At 40.7% G+C, this 18,025-nt stretch overlaps 2 protein-coding genes across 2 annotated transcripts; one reads left to right on the top strand and one right to left on the bottom strand.

Annotated features, from left to right (window-relative positions):
• Window positions 1–230: 230 nt before the first annotated feature.
• On the top strand, window positions 231–8,889 carry LOC123703412 (protein lethal(2)essential for life-like). The gene is made up of 2 exons (XM_045651372.1): window positions 231–755; window positions 8,624–8,889. Exons 1-2 carry the CDS (start codon window positions 356–358, stop codon window positions 8,782–8,784), a joined length of 561 nt encoding a protein of 186 aa, XP_045507328.1. The 5' UTR covers window positions 231–355; the 3' UTR covers window positions 8,785–8,889.
• A 206-nt stretch (window positions 8,890–9,095) lies between these two features.
• On the bottom strand, window positions 9,096–9,955 carry LOC123703526 (phospholipid scramblase 2-like). Its single transcript, XM_045651571.1, has one exon. It carries the CDS (start codon window positions 9,780–9,782, stop codon window positions 9,192–9,194), a length of 591 nt encoding a protein of 196 aa, XP_045507527.1. The 5' UTR covers window positions 9,783–9,955; the 3' UTR covers window positions 9,096–9,191.
• Window positions 9,956–18,025: the final 8,070 nt, after the last annotated feature.

Raw genomic sequence — 18,025 nt, 5'->3', positions numbered from 1 at the left:
TATTATATACATTAGTACAAACCTGTGGTACTGTAAACTGTAACCTTAAATTTATATATTTTTTTAAATGATCGTATACTTTTGTTCGAGCGCCATCTATTGGGCAGAGGTAATATGAGTTCTAATTTTAAAAGAAGATATCGTCTTGAAGTATAGCTACTAGACGCTAGATGGCTCTGTATAAAATAACGTTCTTGAATATTCTACTTGTTTCGCGAATGTTATGGAAACCATGTTTTTTAACTATATAAGCGACGCTTTGCCTCCGCGCTGTTATTATTCTGAATTGAGAGCTTGAGCGAGCTTCGAAGTTCTTGCAAGTTGCAAGTGTGCTGTGTACCACAGTGTTATTACAATGGCTCTATTACCTTATTTATTAGATTACGAGTTGAGGCCGAGACGACTTCACGATCAGCTATTTGGTTTGGATTTAGCGTCAGATGATTTCTTAACAGATGTCTTCGATCGTCCAATTCGCAACTATTTGAGACCTTGGCGTAACCTGTCAGCGTTAACTCGTGACGTCGGTTCCACAATTAAGTCGGACAAGGATAAATTTCAAGTTAATCTGGATGTGCAGCACTTTTCGCCAGATGAGATATCAGTCAAAACCGCAGATAACCATATCATAGTAGAAGGCAAACACGAAGAAAAGAAAGATGAACATGGATATATTTCTAGACAGTTCAAACGTCGGTATCTTCTGCCAGAAGGCTGTAACCCAGAAATGGTGGAATCTAAATTGTCTTCTGATGGTGTTGGCGGCAGGCCCTCTCAAGTGGACTGTAGTGGCGGGGGGGTTTGTAAATAATACAAACAATTATTTCTTCATACGCAGAGGGCCAGGGTGCCAAGCCGGAGCGGAGTTATTTCCTTAGTTTCTTCTTGTAGCGCGGGAGCAACTGGAATGCCATGACGCAACCGGTTTTGCGTCGATATTTATACTCTACGTGTTATCCCCTCCACTCCGGCTGGCCACGCCCCTTTCCTCACCCTTTATTTTCATTCTCTTTATTTTTACACAATTTTACATTTTCTACGTTTTCATTACATTCATTATTACATTACTAATTAATTCTACATCCATAACATATCCCGCCAACGCCCCGTTTAGACTGCGCGCACGATTTTCCCGAAATTTACTTTTATACTACCCCGTCCCCCGCTTCAGGTGTATAAATATACTGCGGGGAACGGTTTGTGCGCGCAGTCGCGGACGTGATGCTGTCGGGAAAAGAAACATTAAATTTACATATCCTAATCATTACATAATCATTAAATATTAACATTTACAATAGTAGATTCAAAGAAAGACAAAACATTATCGTATACTTAAGGCAACACATAAACAAAGACATTTTCAATATTCAACAAACATAAACATTTACTATCATTAAACAAGACATAAATATTTTAAATTCCAAGTAAATAAGTCTTCAGTCATAATCTTTCATGAATTTTCCTATCTAATTATGACTACGTAATAACAATTTAACAAACATCTTTACATATAAATTCGCTATTCTATTCTTAGTTATAAAATAATCCTTCAGGCATAAGCCTTCAGGAGCTTACTCTACGTTAATACTAGACAGATTAAATACTTTACTTTCCAAACATATAAAACTTTACATTTAAGAACTCAAATAAGACATACATTTATTCATACTAAAAATAAGCCTTCAGGCGTAAGCCTTCAGGAGTTTATACGTTATCTTATTCTATACTAATTAAATGAGTTGTGTACTTTACATTTACGTTTCGTCGTGCACATTTCTCCCGCCGTCGCACTCTGCGATTCGAACTGGTAGCACGACGATCTTCTTGGTGGGCCGCCGGAGGATTCTGCCGCCGCTGGTCTCCACGTCGACCACTCGTACCTCGCCGTCCTTGCCGGGATACGTGGCGATGACTCGTCCTCGGGGCCACGTGTTCCTCGGATGATTGGAGTCGCACACGATGACCAGGTCGCCGATCTTGGGGGCCGCGCCGCTTGCGTGGGGCTCCCGCCGCTGTTGGAGTACGGGCAGGTACTCTCGCACCCAGCGTCGCCAGAAGGTGTCGGCGAGCTGTTGCGCGCGCTTCCAGTGTGTGCGCGCTGTTGTTTGGTCTTCTTCGATGGTGCAGGGTGGCGGCACGTAACAGTTGGAGCCCAGCAGGATCATATTCGGTGTGATGGCGGGCGGCACGTCGGGGGTCACGGCCACATGAGTGAGTGGGCGTGAGTTTACGGTGGCTTCTACTTCGGCGAGGAGTGTGACGAGCGTCTCGTCACTGGGGTGCTGCTCGTGAAGCGTGTGGCGTAGGGCTTCTTTCACGGTGCGTACCATGCGCTCCCACGCGCCGGCCATGAATGGGGCGGCCGGCGGAAGGAAGCGCCAGCTGATGCGGCGGGCTGCTGCTTCTTCTTCAAGTGCGGCCCACGCGTCCGTGAGCTCTCGGTTGGCCGCGCGGAAGCACGTCGCGTTGTCACTCCATATTTCGGCCGGGCAGCCGCGCCGCGCTATGAAGCGGCGCAGCGCGTTGATCGCTGAGTCGGTGCTGAGCGAGGCGACGACTTCTAGATGTACTGCGCGCGATGTTAAGCACGTGAAGAGGGCCACGTAGCGCTTCTCTCGATGGCGGCCGACGGTTACTTCTTGCGGGCCGAAGTAGTCGAGTCCGGTGAATGTAAATGGGCGCGCGTGATGCGCGAGGCGTGCGGCAGGCAGGTCGCCGGTGGATGGGCGCGCGGGTTTGGCGCGCAGCAGGCGGCAGCGCGGGCAGCTCTTTAGCACCTCCTTTGTCGCGGGTCGTATTCTTGTTATCCACAGTCTTTGCCTTAGTTCATTTACTACAATTTCGACGCCGCCGTGATGTAACTTTTCGTGTACATGCTGTATGTAGAGCTGCGTATACTTGTGTTTTCCGTCGAGCACTGTCGGGTTTGCGGCCTCTGCCTCGATCGCGCTGGCTTCATTCACCCTTCCTCGTAGTTTCAGTATTCCTTCTTCGTTCAATGCGACACTTAATCCCGCTAGTGGACCTTGACATTTTTCAGTGAGCGGGTCTCCTCGCTGTAGTATCGCTATCTCTTTTCCGTACGTTGCTTGTTGTGCTAATTTCACAAGCACGTTTTCCGCGGCGCGTAGGTGGCGCGCACTCAGTATTATATATTTTCTTTCTTCGTTGTTCGGACGCGAGACGATTTTCTCTTTGTTCTTTTTCGTATTTCTTTTCCACGTCGCGTCCTTTTCTTCGTTTTTTCTTGTACGTTTTCGACGTGTTGCGTTGACGAGTTGTTTGGGGCGACGACAGAGTTCGATGAATTGCAGTACGCGGGCCGTTGTGCGCACTAGCCGAGTCCATGTTGAGAAGCGTTCGAGGTCGATGAACGCGGGGGCGGGGTCCGACGAGTTCAACGCGCCGCATTTTTCTTTTTCTTCGCCCGTGTCGGTGATGTTTTCCTTCTTCTCAACCGGCCAGTCGCATTCTTCATAGCGGAGGAAGTCTGGACCGGTGAACCAACGGTGTTGCGGGTCGAAGTCAGCGGGGGTGTTGCGTGTAGCGTCGTCCGCCGTATTGTGCGCCGTGGGAACCCAGCGCCATTCATCCTTCTTCGTGAGATCTTCTATTTCGGCTAGTCTGTGCGCTACAAACGTCTTGTATGTGCGGGGCTCGCCGCGTATCCATGCGAGTGCTGTTCTCGAGTCGCTCCAATACACTTTTCTCTTGAAGACAAAGTCGTGGCCTTCCTCGACTGTTCGTGTGAGGCGTGCTCCGAGCAGGGCGGCTTGCAGCTCCAGACGTGGAATCGATACCGGTTTCGTGGGCGTGACTCTGCTTTTCGCGGCGGCGATCGCGATGTGTATTGATCCGTCGGCGCGCGTCGCTCTGATATACACGACTGCTGCGTATGCCTCTTCGCTGGCGTCCACAAACGTGTGTACCTCTCTCTCAGCAGCGGGTTCGTAGTCATAGCAGCGCGGGATGCGGAGCGCGTCGAGATGCTGTATATTCGCCACCCAGTTTTCCCAGCGGTGTTGTAGCGCGTCGGGAATGGGGTCGTCCCAGCCGGTGTTGTACTTCCACGTATCCTGCATTATCCTTTTCGCCGGTGTGAGGATGGGCGCGATGAGGCCGAGTGGGTCGAAGACCGACATGATGAGACTGAGGGCTTCTCTCTTCGTAGGTGTTCGCTTATTTTCGATTATTTCTTGTGGTACACGTTTCGTGTTGACACGAAAGCCTATGTAGTCCTGCTTCACATGCCAAAGTAGCCCTAATGTTCGCTCTGTCTCGCTCCCGCCGATCTCGACGGTGGTCGCCCCGGTGTTCGTAAAGTTTCTTATCGCGTTTTCTTTGTTCGACGCCCACCCACGTAGCTCGAAGCCGGCGTATCGATGTATGCGATCGACGTGCGCCGTTATCTCCTTTGCTTCATCTTCGGTCGCGTAGCTATGTATATAGTCGTCCATATAATGGTTCTCTTGAATCGCGCGTGCGGCTGCCGGACTCTCGTTCGCGTGTTCTTGCGCGTTTCTATTCTTGATGTAGAGCGCGGTGCACGGTGATGAAGAGGCGCCGAAGATGAGCGATGTCATACGATATTCATCGGGCGGCCCGTCGTCGCGTCGGTCGCCACGCCAGAGGAAGCGCAGCGCGTCGCGGTCTTCTTCTATAATTTTTATCTGCATGAACATTTCCTTGATGTCGGCGGACACGGCGATTGGATGTTGACGGAACTTCATGATGACGGCGGGCAGAGATTGCAGTAGGTCGGGCCCGGGCAGCAGCATGTCGTTGAGAGAGCGGCCGTGTGACTTAGCGGCCGCGTCGTGCACCAGACGAATCTTCGCTTTGTCCGGGTTGATCACTGGAAAGTGTGGGAGGTACCACACTCTCCCGCCGGTGGGCGGAGTCTGCGCCTTCTCTGCATAGCCGGACGAGAGTAGATTTTCGATTCTTTCCTCATATTGTCTCTTCAGCTCTCCGTCTTTGTCCAATTTCTTTTCCAATGTCTTCAGTCTTTTCAGTGTGTCGCCGTAGTTGTTCGGTGTATCTGCGGACTCGTCTCTCCATAGGAGTCCGGTTTCATATCGGCCGGACGGCAGGCGTTGACTTTTCTTTTCCAGTATGTTGAGTGCCTGCTGCTCCGGGTCGCTGCGCTGTCGCTTAGGTTCGATGCCGATGGATTCTAATTCGAAGTATTTCTTCATCATATTTTCGAGTGTGTCGGGTGACTTCTCCGCTTCCGAGAGATGAGAACAGAACAAAACTGGGTGCTTGTTCGATGAACGGCAGCCGTGCAGTACCCATCCTAACAGTGTCTTCGATGCGACGGGCTGACTCCTCTTGCCGTGCCGTAGTTTACGTGTTATAATGAGCTCCCAGTTGTCTTGTCCGATCAGCAGCTTCGGTGTTGCATTCTCGTACAGCAGGTCGTCTTGCAGGTCGTGCAGATGGTTGCAGCGGGCGATGTCACTTTCGCGGATGGACTGCGTGAACGCGTGGAGTTGGTGCACGGTGCGGGCGTTGTCTAATACGTAATCTTTTTCTTCATGCCGTCCTCGTACTCGTGCCTTCACTCTCTTGCTGTACTCGTGCTCGTTCTCGTGTCCATTCACACCTTGAATTGTGATGGACTCGCGTGGCCCGTCGAGACCCAGCTGTTCTGCAAGCGCCGTTTCTATGATGGTCACCGTGCTTCCCTCGTCGAGCAGCGCGTACGTGTCGCATTTTCCTTTCGGCCCCGTGATGGTGATGGGGGCGATCTTCAGATACGCGCGGCGGCGCGTAGGTTGCTCCGACGTAGCGCTGTTGATGTTTATCGCCGACACGAGGACTTTTTCGTCGTTCTTCGTTTCGGCTTGCGGTTGAGTCGTTTCTTCATTTTTCTTTTCCGCTGTCTTTGTATGATGGAGCATCTTGTGGTGCTTCATGGTGCACCCGTTGAGGCCGCATGGACGAGCGCGGCATGTTGCTCGTTGATGTTTGCTTCGCAGACAGCGGAAGCACACTCGATGTTTCTTCGCTATTTCCCATCGTGTATTTACGTCGCTGTTCGTAAATTGTCGGCACTCGATAAGCTTGTGTTCTCGCTCGCACACCGGGCATCTTGTTTCTCGCTCGCTCGCGTTGCTTGCTGCGTAGGCGCGCTCCGTCCTTTTCCTTGTTATCCTCTCCGTCTCTGTGTCTAACGGAGCGTAACTGGAGCACTTGTCTGCTTCTTTATTCAGGAACTCTGCGAGCTTTTTCAGTAGCGGTGTCTTGTCTCGTTCGTCGGCGGCGAAGTCGTACCACTTATTCTTCATGATCGGTGTGAGCTTCTCGAGCACCTGCCGCAGCATTTCCGGGCTGTGCAGGTATTCTGGTTTTCCTAGTATTTCGACGGTGGCGACGATATTCGCTATTTTGTTTGCGAATATGCAAACATCCCGGGGGTTGTCCGACACTCGTGGTAGCGATTTAATTTTTTCCATTTCACCCAAAACGAGCGCGTCTGGGCGGCCGAACCTTCTCTGCAGGGCTTCGATGATCTTCTCGGGTCCGGTGTGTGATATGAGTAGGGCGGTGACGGCTTCTAGGGCTGCTCCTTTCAGCGCCTTCCTCAATCGTGCGACGTTTTCCCCGTCGGTGAATCCCTCTTCAGTTTCTTCATACGATGCCTTGAACGATAGCCACTCGTTGCTGGAGCCGGTGAACGTCGGTAGTTCACCGCCGTATCTTATTACTTTCCTTTGGCTTCTTGCGACTTCGTTGAAGGCGGTTACAATTGCCGCAACTTCTGGTGACCGCGTGGGCGGGTCTTTCTTCGGTTCCCGTTGCCCGTCGTCCTGTTCCTGGCGGGCCCCCCATCCTCGGTCTTCCTTGTTGTCGGTGTTCTTCGCTATGTAGCGTGGCGGTGAGAGCTCGCGAGTCGGGTTGGCGGCGGGTGGCAGTGGCTGGCTTGAATGCTGTTTCAACCACGACTCGACCCGTCGTTCCGGTTCGTAGTCCTCTTCTTCCTCTTCCGTTGTTGATTCTTCTTCAGCGCGGATTCTTTCTAACCGCGCCTTTTCTAGTTCTGCTGCGGCCTTCGCTTGTTCCAGCTTTAGTTCGGCTAGGCGTTCCTTCGCCTCCAACTCCGCGAGGAGTCTCTTGCGGGAGGCTACGGAGCGCCGCGACCGCACCTCTGATGCCTGGCGGAGCGTCTTCGAGCGGCGTGCTGGCGACCCGACGGCGACGTTCGATGGCGCCGCGAGAGCGGCGTTTGTATTTAAGTTGACGTTGCTTATTGGCGCCGCGAAAGCGGCGGTCGTCGGCGCGTCGGCGTTGTCGGCTGGCGCCGCGAAAGCGGCGTTTGTGTATCCTACGACGGGTGACGGCGCTGGCTGCAACTTGTCGGCGGGCATGGTGCTCGGCGTAGGTGGCGTCGAGCTGCTCTTTTCTTCTGTCCTCGTCGTTCTCGTCGCGGTCGTGCAGGTCTCCGATGTCTCCGTCGTGCCGCTCGTTTCTTCCGATGTGTTCGTTGATGACGTTCCTGTGGCGGTGGCGGTCGTCTCGGATACCGATGGCGTGGCTCCTCTTCCGCTCCGGCTTCTCGTGTTCATTTTTCTTCTGATCCGGTTCGAAGCTGACCAATGTTGGCGGCAGGCCCTCTCAAGTGGACTGTAGTGGCGGGGGGGTTTGTAAATAATACAAACAATTATTTCTTCATACGCAGAGGGCCAGGGTGCCAAGCCGGAGCGGAGTTATTTCCTTAGTTTCTTCTTGTAGCGCGGGAGCAACTGGAATGCCATGACGCAACCGGTTTTGCGTCGATATTTATACTCTACGTGTTATCCCCTCCACTCCGGCTGGCCACGCCCCTTTCCTCACCCTTTATTTTCATTCTCTTTATTTTTACACAATTTTACATTTTCTACGTTTTCATTACATTCATTATTACATTACTAATTAATTCTACATCCATAACATATCCCGCCAACGCCCCGTTTAGACTGCGCGCACGATTTTCCCGAAATTTACTTTTATACTACCCCGTCCCCCGCTTCAGGTGTATAAATATACTGCGGGGAACGGTTTGTGCGCGCAGTCGCGGACGTGATGCTGTCGGGAAAAGAAACATTAAATTTACATATCCTAATCATTACATAATCATTAAATATTAACATTTACAATAGTAGATTCAAAGAAAGACAAAACATTATCGTATACTTAAGGCAACACATAAACAAAGACATTTTCAATATTCAACAAACATAAACATTTACTATCATTAAACAAGACATAAATATTTTAAATTCCAAGTAAATAAGTCTTCAGTCATAATCTTTCATGAATTTTCCTATCTAATTATGACTACGTAATAACAATTTAACAAACATCTTTACATATAAATTCGCTATTCTATTCTTAGTTATAAAATAATCCTTCAGGCATAAGCCTTCAGGAGCTTACTCTACGTTAATACTAGACAGATTAAATACTTTACTTTCCAAACATATAAAACTTTACATTTAAGAACTCAAATAAGACATACATTTATTCATACTAAAAATAAGCCTTCAGGCGTAAGCCTTCAGGAGTTTATACGTTATCTTATTCTATACTAATTAAATGAGTTGTGTACTTTACATTTACGTTTCGTCGTGCACAGATGGAGTGTTGACGATAATGGCTCCGAAAACTTCAGGTGAAAAGGGAGAGAGATCGATACCAATAACACACACCGGGCCAGTTCGAAGGAAGATTCAAGGTGACGAGGAAGTCCAGAATGGACCGGAAGAAGGAAAAACTCCAATTAAAAAGAAGAAACGTTAATTTACTACACACTGATATTCTAAAATACAATAAGTATTATTAGGTTATGATTGTTAAGACTGATTTTTGCTATTAATTTTCTTTAATAAACAATTTTCGATTTTATTCTGTTCTTTTATTTCAAACTTCCTTCGATATTTTGTGCTACCTAATTAATTAATGTGATGAATCCATTCACATACTTAAATAACATGATATTTCATAAAGAGTAAGGTAGGAAAACATTTTTGGGACAGCTAGGTCAATATAATTCTAAGATATAATTGTATATAGGTAGGTCAAATAAATAAGAATATTAAATTGTTTAATTTTATTACAAAGAGCAGTTAACGGTTTCCATGATGTCATGAAAGAACATAATATTAAAATGATAATTAATTATACCTGTAGGTTCGTACGTTGTATTTTTAACGAGTAAGAAAACAGGCTCCGAGCAATATAGATTTATGTTCGACGCTCATTTCCATAGGAAATACAATATTGATGTCATTATTTTCAGCGTTTCTTACGCATTTCTTTTTAACGACATTTCCAATCTTTACATCCTCACGGAATATGTCATATATACAAAATATACCTCTAGGTTTCATTGTCAGGATTATTTCTCCTTGAGCGTTTTTGATATAAAATTTTCTCAAACATTTAATTTTTCTCACGCTCCCAATAAACTGGCCGGGTGGGGAACATATAAGGAACCGGCTAATGCAATATTCTCCCGGCTTTTCCAAATTAATAACTTCGTTGCCGTAAAAATTGTATATTTTTATTTCTATCTTCTTTTTTACCTTTTTTTCAACGGCTAGAAATACCTTTTGTCCTTCTCCATTATAAATTGTGTAACCTCCATGTATATCGCCAAATAGATGATGTAAAGCATCAGATTTTTTGGCCACGACCAGTTTATTTAAATCACAAAGATATGCTAATCCTGGGAAGTCTGTTTCAATGTTAGGACATGTCATCCATTCTTCTTTTGGTTCTAGGTTTTTTGTTTGCATATTTTGAATGGATGCACGTTAAATGCATGATGTCCGATGTTTTATAATTTATTTACAACATTTTTACATCATATTACGTAATATATTATTTCCTTCATATACCTATAATTTTCAAATATGTACGTTTCATCACTTGAGCTTTTTTGATAGAAGAGACTGACACTTCAAGGAGTGTCAGAGAGCTCGGAGATGACTAATGACCTAATGACAAGCTTCTTGCTAAATGACTAAAAATTTAATTGATAACAGTGCCATCTAGCGAGTGTTTTGTAAAGCCATATAATCTGTCATTTATTTGACATGCAAGCGTCATATTAGGTTACACCTAAATAACACTAGATGGCGTATTTTTAATTGCAAATCATTGCTGTATGAATAAATTAATACTAGTATTGTATACGTAGTATATTATTATTAGTCTGTGCTAGTAGGTACTCGGAAACTTCAAAATACTTATACAGGGTGTCCCAAAATGTAGTGATGAACGGAAGCTGGGAGGTAGAGGACCTAGAGGGCTATCCGAATCACCCCCATGTATGTTATGCGATTTTTCGTATTTTCAGACATTTTTTTTTAATTTTTCATCTATCGCCGAGTACGATGATATTTTCACTCATGGTGACGACAATTATTGCGCTAGAATCTAGATGCTTGATTTTTTTTGTGTGCTAAGCTGAAAGATAGGCCAATTCGGTATGGTAACATTTTCTATCGTTAGATCTTCGAAATTATTAAAAAAAATTAGATCTTCGAATGGAATAAAAAAAAAGAATAAAATGCCAAGAAAGATAAAATTACCCAGTATGTTCACAATTTCAAGGGCCCATAAAAAATAAAATCACATAAAAAATGTTTTCCATTTGGCGTTTTAAAACTTGCTCTATCTAGGCATAGCCATCAATAACATGACCACGACTTGTTCTTTACTGATTATTACAAGTTAGATATTATAGATCACAGAACATATTATGTACATATGTTCTGTGTTATATTATATAGTGCTATAAAAGTTTAGAATTTCAAAAGTAAAATGATTAAAAATTGTGTGCGGTAGTATTACTTACTGTACAAATATTAAATACCTTGTCTTTAAAGATAACAGATTAACAAATTAACTTTCATTCGAGTATTTGAACATTTCAAATCCGAAACGTTATATAAAATATGTTCTCAGAAATATTATTACAAATTTAATTAAATTCTTTGTATCAATGTGTATTTCTAATTTCTATATCAATCTTGAATATTGTCATTTCTAATACGTATAAGATATCGAAAAATAATAATAATACGGCGAAAATCTCTCAGTTCTTATTAAGGAAATGTTTAATTGAGCCCTCCCTTACACACACACGCATATACACGCACACATACGCGGATCAGAGACAAATACTTTGTTTCTATGAATAGTTGTTCGGCTATATAGTAATAAAGTATAAATGATGGAACAAACATATAGGAAAATATTATATATTTCTTCGCATAGCTACATCGTATACTATATATTGCCGGTTGATGGAATATGACGTGAATGGAGTGGTGTATTGAATTATTTTTTAATTGTGTTAGTTTAAATGTTTGTAGAATGATGTGAAAGTTATTATTGATCATTATATTATTGATAAGTTATTGCGTTTTGATTATGTTTTGTTTGGTTTGATGTGCCCTGCTGTGTATTTATTAAAATTTGTAAATTAAATTCTATGTCTTTAAATGAAAATTTTAAAAGCTGTGCTTTATTTATTTTCAGCCGTACAGCGGCATTTATGTGCGGCCAAAGAAACATTTCCTAATACACAATCCACAGAATAAATAGGTACTACTCAAAATTTCATTTCAATAGTTATTCTTTAATTATATTAAATCTTTTTTCATTATTATTGGAATATACGTTTCTTACCAATAATGAAGCGATTAAAAAGAAAAAAAAATATCTATGTTCACACGGCCTGAGAGAATTGTTAAAAAAAACTAATTGAATTACTATGCATATTGTTCAAAGGAGCCTTAGATTGTAAGTAAATAATACTAATTTATTCTTTCTACAAGATTTATGATAATTGCTTTTAAACTTACGTTTATAATATGGTAAACAAAAGTTATGAACACACAAATTCACAATAATTATGTTTCACATGCAAATAAAAATAACACAATAACAGTCGCTCCACAGCATCTCTGTTCAAAACACACATACGCAGCGCGAGGCGCTCCGTCTTAAGGACGACATATGAAGTAATTTTTTTCCAACCGTCTGTCAATACGAAACGGACTCTAGGCCCATTGCAATAAAGCGTAAAATGACGTTAACCGCGAAATATTTTTTCCATTTCATATTTACGAATATGCCCCAAATTCCCCAAAAATTAGAACCGTGAAAGCGAGGGGTGGTAGGGGCGGCGGGGGGGATGAGATAGTTTCAGGATATACGCTCGTACGATCCGTCAGCGCTTGTTTTATTCGATTCATTGTAAATCCTTTTTTAAATGTTTGGAACGCGTTTTAAAAGTAAAAAAAAAAAACACATTTATGGACGCGTTCAGACTTCAGAGGTTATAACTTATAAGTTATAATGTTGTTTATTTTGAATGCAAAATTATTAGATAAAAGCTTGATACAAGGGATCTTAGAGTATATATACTATCTATAGAGTGCGAACAACCAAGTGGGAACAGTAGGCACAGGTGGGAACAACACGACGCTCCCACCGCGAGCGCTCGCAGTCGTGGTTGAGTGCTCACGAAGTGCGTTGCTCTGGATTTTTTTTATATTTACGAATAAACATGGTGAAATGTGCAGTTCTATCTTGCAAAAACGATACTAGAAAATACACAAAATTGAAATCCACTATCACATTTCATCAGTAAGTCGATTGTTATACTTATTTTTATGAAAATAAATCTAGCATCGCGGGGGTGAAGGGTAGGTGGGAGGCGGACACGCGCAGGCTCGCTCGCGCGCCTCACTGCCGTCACGTGATCGTAGTGATGTGACCTGACCAACGCTGTACTCGATATAAAGTTTACTAGAAGAACTATATTTTAACAAATTATTTATTTAACTTTAAAATTAAAACTCTTTTAAAAATGTATTATAAAATATAAATTTGTGGTGTGTTTTGTATGATACACTTTCTAATATTATGAATGCGAATGTATTATAGTGTAAATGTAAAGTATGTAATGTTACGATATATTTTCTGAACCGCTAAATTGATTTTGAAGATTTTGATAGTAGAATGGATAAAATTAAATAAAAAAATTATTAATATTATTTATTATATTATCATTTTAAATTATTGATTATTCCTTAATATTTTTTACCATTTTTAAAACATTATTATTATTGTTTGATTTATTATTAAAGAAATAGCACTAAACCCGATCTTTTATTTTATTAACTTTATTATTTAAAAAGTACTCACGTTTTTCTGATATTCCAATTAAACATATTTTTTTAAAGTACTTATAATTAATACAAGAAAATTTCTTATATAATATTTAATATTCAAATGGAATAAACAAACTTTATTCAGTTGGTAAACAAATAAAAAAATTACATATTTATACTTTATTCATATATTTTTCCTTTAATAACTTATTGAACATAAAATTTACTTATGATACATATTTATTTACATAAATTATCGATAGTTCAACACGCAATTGATACCTACCCATCCCTATTTGTCACACACACATCTATATACACTCACCGGCACGGAATCTTGGCCACTGCAAATTTTTGCGTAAAATAACACTATTTCTTTTCTACTACAAAATTCAATAAAAATTTAATCAAAACTAGTTACTTTAATATTTTTACTAACTTTTAGTAATAATTGGAAGTTAATAAGAAGTACTACCGAGTAGATATGAATTAAACAAGAATTTACGCTTTTCCTGTGAAATTTAAAGGATTTCTTAAAAAATGCTAAAAAATTAGAAAGAACGTTTCCATAAAAAAAATTGAACCTTTCAATAAAGGGTGTTTCCTTCTCTTGCCTTAAACACTGTTTGCATCCAGTCTGGCATACTCTAGAAGACATTTTTGGAGACCACTTGAGCTATAGTGTACCAAACGGCCTCAGCTGTATTTCTAAGCTCATCTAACATTATTCCTGGGTTGGAATCGAACTTTATGTTTCTTTTAAGCATGTCCCAGATGTGTTCTATTGGATTAAGATCTGGGCTACGAGCTGGCCACTCCAATTTTTCAATAATAACCTCTTGAAGGTACTCTTATACGTATCGTATGACACGCGGACGTGCGTTATAGTGTATAAGTAGCAAATTTTCTTCACTGATAAACCTGTAATAGGGCTGAACATGTTCCTGGAGAATTTCCTCGATGTACCTGATCAAATTTAAGCCATTATCTACGATAAATAACTCCGTGCGAGCATCGGAACTTATACCTCCCCATACCATTATTGACCCTCCATGAAAAATCGCATTTTGAGTGTGGTGATGTGTGAAAACCTCTCTTCTCGTCTCCTCTATACTGACTGTTGGCTATCAGAAGCTCGTAAAGTGCCTTAGCAGCCATCTGTGAACACCCCACGAGCGCACTGGATGTGGGTCCAGTTTTCATGCTCTCGTGCAAAACGAAGACGTGCTTCTCTGTGATGTCTGAGGAGTTCTGGATGGAGTGCTGGTCTGCAAACCTTCAAATTAACTTCTTTCATTAGTCTTCTCTCCGATTGCTCACTCACATTTATTATCCTGGTGTTTTAGAGCCGGTGGCGTATCCTAAAAACTGTCAGAAAGCCATTTCTGAGTATCTCTCGAACAATAAACGGGTCTTCTCGAGCTGATGTGCACCTCACACCTTCATTTCCTGGTCTGCACATATGGCTGCCAGTCTCCTGGTATCTTCTCCATGCATAGTGCATCGCTGAACGAGGTACATACTGTACATTAGGTACTTTACGTTGCGGCAGTTATTGGTCTATCATTGTGATGGCCTGAGTAGGTTGTTCAGATGTTAATGGCATTTTTTATTGTTTGTTATGATCATTGACTACAGTACAACAATAACAATACCTTAAAACGGCATAAACGATATCAAAAGAAGTTTAAAACGAACAATTCGTAACTTCGGCTTAACCGCACAAATCACAAATTTCGAGTAACTCTTAAAAAGTGGTAAAAGATTATTCTCAAACTCAATGATTTCTTACCATAAAATTAAACAAATAATATGTTAACATATCTGCATACAAAAAAATCGTGAAAAACACTTCAAACTTTTTTTATCGGCAAATTTGTAAGTGGCCAAGATTCCGTGCCGGTGAGTGTAGTATCTATAGCTCATCTGCCTACGATCCGCACTAGGCAATTTGTGCAATACACTCGCTCTATACTATTGTAATATATACTCTAAGCAAGGGATCATGTTAATGTCCGGCTGCTTTATTTTGTATCTTATTATCTATAGTACATAATGTATAGTAGAAAAAAAAAAATGATAATTGAAATGTGTGTCCTGTGGGTTACGATTTTATTGATATGAAATTTCATTCATCTTGTTTTAAAGTTTTTTCATGATTTATATGCGTTAGGATAATTTTAGAAACTTGCGTAGAATTTTTTTATGAAAGATTTTTTCGGATTCTTAGGTCTGTATGAAGTATTTTAATGCCTCTTTAAGTCTTTCTTAGTGAGGAATGTGAAAAATTCGTTTTCATCTGTTTCAAAAATAGATTTTCTTTACATACCTATATTTTTTATGTAATCTTTACGTATTTATATACCTAGTAGGAGTATCAATAATATTAAGAAAATATTCGAAACGAACAATTAAAAATATATACAAATAACGTCTCATAAACTGTTTCTTTGTTAATAAAGCAGTTTTTAATGTTTGTTAATCTTTTAAAAATCGAAAATACGTAAAATATAACGCAACTAAAACTGAATAAAACATGTTGTATACAAAATCATGATTTTCCTTACAAAAACTTCTGTTAAAAAGTTACGTATTGTAATTGTTTTTTATACAGGTAAAAAGGCGACGAGCTTTTATCATTTATGTTATAGAAATTATACAATGAAATTTTGTGTGTTTCAATTATTGTTATATATGTATTATAAAATTATGTACCTATGTATTTTACTATTTTTGTTATAGTAAGTTAGTATAGTACTTAGTGTAGTAGGGTTTTGTTTAGTAGTTTTAAATGATTACTAGATAGATTACTAATTATATTCCTTTTAAAATAAATTTAACAAAAGCTAAGTTTGTTTTTTATCCATTGCTAGTATTTAATATTTCTTTGTAGGATGTGTTGATGGCTTTTTGGTATTATTACTTATTTTAAAATTCTAGTAGGTATAACGCATTGAGCCCCAAGCGGCCCGATCGGTCCACGACACAATAGATTTTCTATTGTGTCTGTGATTCCGGGGCTATGATATATAAAAGAGCTAGATACGTTACCCGCTCTCTATTTTGGCAAGAAAAAACTCAGGTAAGTGCCCGAGTTTCACTTAGTCACGCACCATTCAGCGTCGTGGCTGGACGTTCTTTTTGTATTTTAATCGGCAGTTGTTATTACGAAGTACATGAGTGAGACATGTATTATGTCTCGTGCGTGAGAGTGAAAGAGAGAACAACTGTATTGGTGATAATGCGTTAGTAAGTAGGTATGTATTAATTACGCTGTTTTTTAGTGCAATGATGTTGGCGTATGCCGCGTCTACTAGTATAATAGGTCATTGTTCCGGGGCCTGAGTTAATAAGTTATTTTTAAATTTATGACTTGAGTAAGATAAAAAAGTTCGTTATCGATTTTAATATTGACTTTTGCCCAAAGTGACGCTCGCTGGCTTCCTTTGACTTACAACTTGTAGTTTCGTCGAAAATTCGTGCGTTCATATTTGTGTGATTGACAAACAAACATGCAAACAAATTAATGGATGGCTGATGCTTTTTTAAGTTTATTGAAGTGAAACTTCTTTATCGGGGTTAGAAAAAAAAATTAGTGTAACATTTTTTCGTTACGCGCCATCTTTTTCTTATCCCTAGTGACCCTACCATGCGTGATTCGACGTATTTCTATAAAGTTGCATATAGTAAATTATTTTTTGAAAAAATGAGGTCATAAAGAAGTTTCACTTCTTACGTGTGTACGTACTCTAGTACACGCACACATTTTTTTCAAACTCTGTCTTACATTTTAAACGTGTTGATATTTTACATTTAAAATGTGCCCCATTTTTTCTTGTGGGGTAAGGGGGCAGAAGAATTTATTTCATTGATCGATTTTTTATATAATATAAAATAATAATTATTTCAATATAACCTGTATGATTCTACGTGGTTCGTAGGGAATTGAGCCCTCGATATTTTTCACTTCACCACTGTGTCGAGGAAGACAGATTTTTCATATTAAACTTGTATCTTGAAGACTAATATTTAATCCTTACTAATATTATAAATGCGAAAGTAACTCTGTCTGTCTGTCTGTTACTCAATCACACCTAAACTACTGAACCAAATTTGGTATGGAGATATTTTGATACCCGAGAAAGGACACTAGGCCCGAGAAAGGCTACCTTTTATTGAGAAATATGTACCACGGGCGAAGCCGGGGCGGACCACTAGTACCTACTTACATAAATTTAAATACATAGTATTATAATATTAATATAATTGATTACTAAATACATTAGCTCATTGTAATTGAACACGTGGACGGAATTCGTCGTTATAATAAAGACAGTTTGTCCTCCGAAAATAAAATCTATAATGTCGCCTCCGCGAAATAAAATTCCATTTTATATGAAGCGAAGTTGGAATATATTTCCATGTGCGTCGCTTTTAACTTCCAAGATATAGAGGGAATACATGAATTTTATTTAACCAATGAAGGAAAAGAGGATTTTGCTAAATAATTTTTTTTGAGTGTTTGCTGCTGTAGGTACGCTGAAACAGCTGAGCACGTTTTGATGAATTTTAAAGTAGTGATAGACTTGAAGAGCGTAGATTTAGCAAGTGTTCGCTAGTATTCATAAATAGTCTATATATAGTTTCTGGGTATTAAATTAATTTGAAATATCTTTTTATATGACATATATCTGCTATAAAGAGATCACTAGCCTATACTATTCCACACATAGGTACACATAGGTACTATTACCTACTCTATGGTAAATTAGTAGGTTAAGCACACTAGAGCGCGGTCAGTGCTTTGATGGGCGATCGAACTGACTTGATATCGGTTCTATGTCATCAGTACT

This window comes from Colias croceus, chromosome 26 (assembly GCF_905220415.1).
Source record: "Colias croceus chromosome 26, ilColCroc2.1".
NCBI lineage: Eukaryota > Metazoa > Arthropoda > Insecta > Lepidoptera > Pieridae > Colias > Colias croceus.
The sequence above is the reverse complement of the archived record's forward strand: the minus strand, read 5'-3'. Positions and strand labels throughout refer to the sequence as shown.